The sequence below is a fragment of the Peromyscus californicus genome, unplaced genomic scaffold (genome assembly GCF_007827085.1).
Source record: "Peromyscus californicus insignis strain IS unplaced genomic scaffold, ASM782708v3 Scaffold_21__1_contigs__length_65335640, whole genome shotgun sequence".
In the NCBI taxonomy this organism is placed as follows: domain Eukaryota; kingdom Metazoa; phylum Chordata; class Mammalia; order Rodentia; family Cricetidae; genus Peromyscus; species Peromyscus californicus.
This window is the reverse complement of record NW_026294514.1, coordinates 14,595,568-14,604,667: the sequence shown is the minus strand read 5'-3', so window position 1 is coordinate 14,604,667 and position 9,100 is coordinate 14,595,568. Positions and strand designations below refer to the sequence as shown.

Below are 9,100 nucleotides of genomic sequence, written 5' to 3'. Positions count from 1 at the left end.
ATCCCACACCTCTGGCCTCCAGGAGCCCCTGCACACACATGTGCATATCCCCTCCGCCCCGCAACACACAAAATTAAAACATTTTTGAAAACCAAACTCAAACACAACACTTAAATACAAGGCTGATTAAGGCAGCGCCATAAAACAGTCACCAAAAAAGTTTTATTTAATTAAAAATATTATACATGTTGTTGCATTTTCATGGAAAATATTGAGTTAAAAAAAACACAACAGTGTTAGTTTTCAGGAACTTTCATGCACCCATTCTACCTCCTGCTGATTTTTTCTTTCTGTGGTATAAACTTTGTGTCTGTGAGGAGTAGGGGCCACAGTACTGGAGCTTCCCAGAAGACCAGACCTACAGGGCTCGTGAGTGAAACAGTTCCTGGAAAACAGTGTTCTGTCAGGTTTACATAGACACCACCAGCTTTGGTTTCCTTGCAAATCATTGAAGAAAACAAAAACAAAAACAAAAAAAGAGTGTAAAACCCCATTGCTGAAGTCAACACCAGTTGAGTACAACTGAGCACTGAGCTACAGCCTCATCCAATTTCCAAGCCAGTAAACCCAGGACCTTGTGTCCTTCCTGATCTATTAGTGTCCTGAGCTCCCCAACAAAACTTCCCCAGAACCCACTGTGGGAAGACACTGATATATAGTGTTTATATTCAAACCACCAGCAAATACATAACAGCACATGAAACACCCAGGTACAATATCAGTTAAAAATACACGTTGGAACAATATAACCATTGGAATCACTCACTGGCTATCACATAGCTGTGTGGACAAATTTTTAAATCTTCATGTAATTATACACTTGTTAAAAAAAATAACAGCATGAAAATTTTAAAAATTATTTAAGTCAAACATCTCACAGGTAAATACAAGATGTGGACAATATAACCCCATCTTTCGTCCATTCCTTTCTTTGGACTGTGCCATTCCCTAATATTTCCCTGACCCCACATCATAATGCTACATCCTTATGTTGCTTCCAAGTGATGCTTTCACTAAAATTGTTCTGACATAACAGAAATATCCCAGTGCTCTGTTCTTGGTCCTTAGCTTTAAATTGTAGTATGCTTAATTTGAATTCTGCATCCAGTTTCATATTAAGGAGACACACTCCTTAAAATACACAACTGAGTAAAAATAGCTGGAGAGCAAAAGAAAGTTGCCTCGGCTTTTAGAGATTGAAATACAGTCTTTCTTCTTCATGAATGGTCTTTCAGTTGATGGGAATAAAATAAGGCTGAAATTGCTTTTCACATTCGGGCTCTGTTGGGGGCATTTTCACATAGACCCCTGTTGTAAGAGGACTTCTTTTCTTTAGCTGCCAAAACACAAAATGAAACAGCAATTATTAGCAAAGAATACAGAAGACACTTTTAACCACAATAGGGCTCAGCAAATATTGAGTCCCTCTCCAGCAAAAGTAAACAGACACAATAACATACAGAATTATAAACTCTAGGAGACTTTCTTGATTCAGCTATTCAAATTCACCTAAGATAAATAGTTGTGCAATTCAAATGCAAACTCACAACCATTTCCACACAATGGGAAGGAGAAAAAAAGGCTCTGAGACAACTTCACCCAGAACACCCAAAATGCCCCAGATAATTGAGTAGATCTTGTCTGTGATAATCAATGTACTGTAAATATTTAAAGGTGGCTTTTGATATCCTGTTTTGAAGCTACGTTTCTCATCTCCACTCCTCTTCTGCTTTTTATTGCTTTTTCCTTGGGTGCATTCGTTCCCAGTTTCTACCACCTCAACTTCAACAACTGATACCTGCTCAGTTAGCCTGGGTGCTAACTTCAGAGCACATAGAAAAGGAAGACAGAACAACAGAACTCACCGAGGCTCAACGAAAATTTGTGTGTGTGTGTGTGAGAATGTGTGTGTGTGTGTGTGTGTGTGTGTGTGTCAAAAACAGAGACACGGGTGGAGAGACAGAAAATGACAGGGAGACAAAGGGAGAGAGTGAAGGAAAATGGAGGAGGAGGAAGAAGAGGAAGAGGAGGAGGAGAGGGAAAGGGAACACAAAGGATGTTGTTTGTGATAAGGAAAGCCAGCCTTCCACAGCAGTGGCTGAGGAGGTCTGTTAGAAATCCTGACTGGAGACTTCATTCCATACTTCTCTCTTTTCAGTACCAATATAGTAAATAAAAAGCAGGACTTTCATTCACTGAGCTAGGGAGGAGGTCCAGGCACTTTAGTAAGTAGATAATATAATGAGAACGGGTATTATACAAGTAGCTACAGTTTGAACAAAGAAAGCACAAGGGTGGCACCAAGAGATAGTTTTCAGTGTAGAAACATTCAGGAGAAAGATAAAAATCCATCCAGGTGGTTCTAACTAGCAGCAGTTGCTCAACATAATCCTGTGTTCTAGGGTTACTAAGATTAGGGCCATAGCCATGATGGTGAAAACCAAAACAGCTGCCCCATGTTGTTCAAACAGTTACTCAAACTGAAACCCTACTCAGAAGCACACAAACATTCACTGTCAAACATGCTCACGTACAGTATTAGTCATCCCGAAACCTCAAAGGCCAGTGCATGGGGTTCTAGTGTGTTCTTTACCCTATCCTTCCTGCTCTCTGTTTATTGCTTCAACTCCACACCATCACTTGGTCAGTAGGGTACAACTAAATGTGTCCCCATCAACTGCAGAGCAACATCAGTACCACACTCACCATTTTGCTCAAAGAAACAGCCGTGATCAGGAAACTGTAAAAAAACAATCCTGAACTAACTGCAGCAAGAATCCAAAGGAGGGCATCAGAATCTGGGCAGGGTTCTGGATCTGCAACAGAAAGCAGAAAATAAACCTACTGAGATAGTTTTCAATTCTGGGGCCCTACTTCCTCATGAGTGAAGAAAAAAGAAGAAAAGAAGAAGAAAGGAGAAGGAAAAAGAAAAGAAGAGGAGGAGGAGGAAGAGGAAGAAGAAGAAGAAGAAGAAGAAGAAGAAGAAGAAGAAGAAGAAGAAGAAGAAGAAGAAGAAGAAGAAGAAGAAGAAGAAGAAGAAGAAGAATCAGCTGGAAGCTTTGCTAGCCAACCCTAACTTATATGGCAACCCACACGTAAGTCTGACTGTTTGATGTGTGACTTCCCCACAGTACCATCACAAGGACAAGGGCACTTCTTGATGGTTATAAAAGAGCAAGTGCCCTAGCCTATCAGCAGCATAAAACACCTCCCCAAACACATTCTATTGTAGTCAGAGTGATGGTGACGTAACTGCTCATCATAAGCAAGACTGCCATCTACTAGGGAATTCCTAGCTGTGAATCATAGTCCTAACTATGAAGAACCTCAAACCAAGGGACAAAACTATTCTGGTATAAAGATAACAGCAATGCAAAAGACATGTTCTTAGTGAAGTGGTTTTGCTCACCAATGACATAAATCTGGGTCCCGTTGCCCATGCCCACAAAGTATGGTGGTGGGTACATGAGCTCCACCTTGCAGAAGTACAGTCCAGTGTCGGCAGCTCTCAGTCCTTGGATGGTGAGGTTCACTTTGCTTTCATTGAAGGTCCCACTGCAGAAGGGATCATCTAGGAAGCCCAACTTATTCTTCACTGTGAATGTGGAGGCACAGACCTCAGTCGTCATCTGGTCATTTGTCTGCCGCAGCACTGTCACCCGGACCTCATCAGTGTTGTGTGAAGACGTGTATTCACATGGAAAGCTGGCGACACCGTGGCTGCTAGCCAGTACCACCGAAGGCTGGGTCACATGTATGGCTGGCATGGAAAAGTCAAAGGGAACTCAATGGACTCATAGTCACTCATGGCTGGGACTACTAGATCACACTTTATGGCAGAGGTTTATCTTGTATGAGCTATAAGCTCACCCCTCAACAAATTCATCACCCCCCCTTATTCTTTGCCTCTCCATCCATCTATCCTGGCACCCCACCTCCCATCTTTCAGCTGTCTTCAGTCACTCGCCAAGATTTTCTTACTGATAGTTTCTTGAAGAGAGTTGGCCATGGCAAGGAGAACCGTGGTGTATCAAATACAAGACCTGGCTCTCATGAAATGTGTCACTTTGGCAAATCGTTCTTCCTTTCATTTTCCCTCTCATGCAGTAAGAAAGAGGGGTGGGCTACACAACAGTGCAGTGTCTTCCAGCCTCAGCATTCTATGGTGATGACAGGACTCTATCACGTAGGGAGGATAGTGGATAGAGGAAGTTTTGGAGCTTGGGGTGCAGAACCTTGCCTCATCTCTCAAAGTAAACCTCAAAATGTCCTGCCTACTTATATAAGTCTACCTCTGTCAGCCAGGAGCATTGGACCTCAGCCCAATGCACTGGTTACCCTTTTCCTGGCCTCACAGTGGTAGAGTGGCCTGTGATGTTAGCCGAGGAAGCCACAGAACCTAAAACACCAGGTCGTTTCCTCTCAGGGTTGAGGCAACCCTGATGCTAACTTCTGTGGGCTTCCTTTCCTCTTCCGCCTTCCATCTCTCCTTCACTTAACACTTTCCTGGTCCTTTGGGGTTTTTTGTTTGTTTGTTTGTTTGTTTGTTTGTTTGTTTTTTCTATTTCCTGTCTGTATACTACAAGAGAAGTGAGTCCATTTCTCTACATAAACATGCTTTCATCATTTGAAATTAGTGACTTTGCAGTCTGGTATTGGTAGTATTTATCTGTAATTCCAACACACAGGAGATGAAGGCCAACCTCAGCTAAACAACAAGACATTGTTTTAAAAACCAAATTCCAACAAGCTAAAGGGCTGGAGATATTGCTCAGTGGTAGAGCACTCACGTAGAGTATACAAGGCTTTGGGTTCTACCCTAGGCACTCAGTTTAAAAGTGGTTTTGTGTTATATTATATTTTCATAACTAACCTTGCTGCTATCTGGTCAATATTGCAGATTACACCCAAAACTTAAACTGAACAGTGTCATTGGCAGTTTACTAACATCAATTGCAAAAAACAAGACAATAACTAGTATTCAGTGTCCTCCATATTGCAATCTTGAATACTACTCCAAGCTTAGTTTCCAAGACCACCCCTCCTACCCACAAATCAGTCTATAGTAGATGCACTAGTCTTTCTTGCAAGGACCTGTACTGAGTAACATTTGTCCTCCGAAAAGATACCAATATGGCAGCAGTCGTTGCCATGGTTATTTTGGCAGCACGGCTGGTGAAGCAGCAGGTGTCTGCCTGGCCCTCATCTCTACTCTCAGAGATACTCTCTGAGCATCCTTTGCCCCATGGAAACCCCACTAGAGTGTTTAAGGAAGATATCTCCCACATTAAAGCTTTCGTGACCTATTCAGAGAAGAAACTGTACATAACTATCACTTCTTTGGTAAAATTAAATCATCAACTATCACTTATGCATCAGTTTCACACAAACTACACAATTCTTTAATTTAAAAGGTCTAGAGAGAGGAAGGGTGAGGGTCCAGTAGATATCTGCATTTCACGGCACATAACCTGCCTGGTACCAGCCTCTCTAGAGTTTTTAATTTCATTCAGAAATCATGGATTTGCACTTAAAATCCATACATAGGTAATGTAACAATTAGGGATTTTATGAAGAAAAAAATTAAAAGAATCTTAGGCCAAACAGACTAATGTTTATTTTCCCCCCTCCTTCTCTTCCTCCCTTGCTTCCACCTTCCCTTCCTTCCTTCCTTCCTTCCTTCCTTCCTTCCTCCCTCCTTCCCTTCCTCCCTTGCTTCCATCTTCCCTTCCTTCCTTCCTCCCTTCCTTCCTCCCTCCTTCCCTCCCTCTTTCCCTTCCTTTCATCTTCCACGTCTTCCTTCTTTCCTTCCTTCCTTCCTTCCTTCCTTCCTCCCTCCTTCCCTTCCTCCCTTGCTTCCATCTTCCCTTCCTTCCTTCCTTCCTTCCTTCCTTCCTTCCTCCCTCCTTCCCTTCCTCTTTCCCTTCCTTCCATCTTCCACGTCTTCCTTCCTTCCTCCCTCCTTCCCTTCCTCCCTTGCTTCCATCTTCCCTTCCTTCCTTCCTTCCTTCCTTCCTCCCTCCTTCCCTTCCTCTTTCCCTTCCTTCCATCTTCCACATCTTCCTTCTTTCCTTCCTACCGTCTTCCTTTTCTTCTTTCAGTTTCGAACTATTTCGTTTTTAAAATGATTAGCTAATTTATTCTTCCTTCATTTATTCTTTTATTGTTTCTTTCATTTTTTTTGAAATTAGAATGCAATTACATTATTTCTCCTTTCTTCCCTCCATACCCTCCCATGCACCCCTCCTTCTTTTCTTTCACATTCATGACCTCTTTCTCATTAAATGTTGTGACGTGTGTATTTGTACGGGTATGCATTCTTAAATGCAACCTGCTCAGTTTGTTGCTGTCCATTTGGTATTGGAGAGCTAGTTGGTGTGCTTTTCCCTAGGGAAGCCTCCTGCTCTCCATATTCCTTAGCTGCCTGTAGTTATTTGTATGGAGTTGAGGTCTCTTGGTCTTTCCCCCATACACTTGAGAATGTCTATTGCTCATGTCCTTGTTCAGTTCCTGTTTAGGCAGTCATGTTGGTGAGACTTTATGGGGGTAGCATCTGACATTCCTAGGAGACACAATCTCACCATGTACCTCAGGCTCTCGCAGTCTTTCCGGCCCCTCTTCTGCTATGTCCCCTGAGCCTTAGGTGTGGTGACTCAAAGAACTACGAGTGTCTCAAAAACTTAAAGTGAAGGAGGAAAGAATTTTTATTTGTTTAAATCTAGGTGTTTTGGTTTTGTTTTTGTTTTAAGGAGGAAAATCTTAAGGTCACTCTGATACCAAGATCAAATATACTCAGGATTTTGGAAGCCTTCCCCCCCCACACACACACACACACTTAAATCTCTTAATTTTACAGTATTTCCTCTTAGTGTTATACAAGTGTCTGAACTTGTTCTCCCCCAAACCAGCTCTCATGGAATCATTAAACCCAGCTGTCTGGAATCCCAGCAATCTGCTGTGAGCAGCCTGTGCTCCTTTGCTGCTGCTAGCTCACCCTCAACCTGTCTTGGAACACAGAGCTTTTAAGCTCAAAGGTAGAGATTTGCCTTTCACTTCTGGCTCTTCTATAAATCACTGTCCTTAGCTGCTGAAAGAAATGAAACCCGTGTAGGAAAAACACCTCCTCCACCTCCATGCTCCAGAAGCCTCCACTCACCTTTGGAGAAGGTCGGGATGGAGAGACAAGCAAGCAGGACCACAAAGGGCCAGTTCCTAGAAGCTAGCTTCAGTTGAGCCTTGCACCTCGGGACTCCAAGGCAAGCCATGGCTTTATGGGAACCGTGCTCAGGTCTTCAGGAAGCGGAGTGAAACCTTTCAGGATCCTGAAGCGTTGAAATGTGTTTGAACCTACACAGATTCAAGGACTTTATATAGACAGCTTTGATCCCAGGTAGGTGCTACATGTGTGTACCACAAACACGGCACCTGAACAGAGGACCTTTTTGTTTTGGTTTTACGAGAAAGGAAGTCGTGGGTTTGAGCTGTTCCGTCCGACGACGTCGTAAAGACTCAAAGTAAAACTGACAAAACAAGCAGATCCAGGGCTGGAAAAATCTACTCAACTTGAAACTGAAGCTTCCAGTCACCTCCGAGGATCTGGATCTGTGGAGCCTTGGAGAGCAGAATTTCCTGTCGTACAAGGCACTACTCAGCCCGATCCCAAGTTTATCCAGCCATCTGGTCACCTTTCACCTCCCAGTTCTTTTCCTTGACATCCTCACGGCAAGCCCTTAGTCCTAGGGCTGATGGCAGAATTTGTCTATGGAAGGCATCCATAAAAAATGTGTTCTAGCCGTGAGGGTCCGTCCCTCTGTGAGTCCCTCAGTACGCAAAACAGTTTATTTCGCCTAACTCCATTTCGTGGGGAGAAAATGCCAGAATCACAGAAATGAATCACACACACACACACACACACACACACACACACACACACACACACACACACACACAAAGCAGGGAAAACTGCCTCTGGTTTTGTCAATTGGGAAAGAATTTGGTTGTTCTTAAAGCCTTCACAAAGGCAAGAGAAAGTTGTAGATGGTCCGGGAAAAGTCAACCCAAATGAAAAGACATTCAAAACCTCCATAGGAGGACGAATTTTTTATTTTTTTTTTAATAGTAAGACTTTTGTTTTGTTTATTTGATTGGTTGGTTGGTTGGTTGGTTGGTTGGTTGGTTGGTTGGTGTTTTTGTTTTGTTTTGGTTTTTGGTTTTTTGAGGCAGGGTTTCTCTGTGTAGCCTTGTCTTTCTAAACGATTTAAAACTCAAAACCAGGATGAAAATACAGTTCAGTAATGGAGACACAGCCCAGTGATGGAGATACAGCTCAGAGGTAGAGTACTTGCCTAGCATGCAGGAGGCCTTGGCTTCATTTTCTAGCACCACAAAAGAAATTTCAAAACTAAGGATAGATATGACCACAATTCTTTAACTCATGAAAGCTATAGAGAAGACAAATGTTCATCCATAAATACTATGATATTTTTTATAATATTAAATTATTCAGAATTTTTAGTATATAGAATATATAAGTATTATATATTAGTGCATATTAAATATTTAGGATGCTTAGTACACACATATTTATAATACATTGTTTAGAATACTAAACTTTGAAGGCACTCCTCTTATCTGGGCAGTTTTCATATAGTTCAAGAATGAAAGGGATTTTTTTTAAGAATCTATAACATGCTAGGAAATGTGTGCACTTAGGATAACAAGATAAAAACATAGTGGATTGCCTGGCATGGCAGAGCATACCTTTAACCCCAGCACTTGGAAAGCAGAGGCAGGTACGTGCTCCAGTGTTTCTGTGGTTTCCTGCTGTCTCTACGCCCCATCAGAGGAGGCTCTGTAGAGTAGGGACTGTGTGTTTCCTTTAGAGGCTGTCTGCTAGCATTCTCTTTCACGTGCCTTTCTTTCTGCATGCCATTCCCTCACATGCTTCTTGGAGGTCTTATCACATTTACACAAGCTTCCTATGCCTTCTTGTCTCCCGTTATTTAATTTCTCCTCTCCACATCCTCTAATATTTAGCTAAGTCACCAAAACCCTAAGAAACCTGCTGAGCTGTGTCTCTTTCCTATATTTCCCTAGCACT

General features: G+C 42.3%; 1 protein-coding gene across 2 annotated transcripts; it reads right to left on the bottom strand.

The window, feature by feature from the left end:
* Positions 1–1,231: 1,231 nt before the first annotated feature.
* On the bottom strand, positions 1,232–7,265 carry Ctla4 (cytotoxic T-lymphocyte associated protein 4). Of its 2 annotated transcripts, XM_052749237.1 has the most exons (4): positions 7,157–7,265; positions 3,410–3,760; positions 2,707–2,816; positions 1,232–1,336 (listed from the first exon to the last, which is right to left on the bottom strand). In XM_052749237.1, exons 1-4 carry the CDS (start codon positions 7,263–7,265, stop codon positions 1,232–1,234), a joined length of 675 nt encoding a protein of 224 aa, XP_052605197.1. The 2 variants fall into 2 exon arrangements, with proteins under 2 accessions (XP_052605197.1, XP_052605198.1); XM_052749238.1 differs by lacking the exon at positions 2,707–2,816 and having other exon boundaries at positions 1,269–1,336.
* Positions 7,266–9,100: the final 1,835 nt, after the last annotated feature.

Bases quoted from the DNA above. Each gene is read 5' to 3' on its own strand.
- Ctla4 (XM_052749237.1), bottom strand. From the start codon at position 7,265: ATGGCTTGCCTTGGAGTCCCGAGGTGCAAGGCTCAACTGAAGCTAGCT. The intron at 2,817-3,409 runs GTGAGCAAAACC...TTTCTGTTGCAG, and splicing joins GACCCAGATTTATGTCATTG to ATCCAGAACCCTGCCCAGAT. The intron at 1,337-2,706 runs GTGAGTGTGGTA...GTGTTTTGGCAG, and splicing joins CTGTTTCTTTGAGCAAAATG to CTAAAGAAAAGAAGTCCTCT.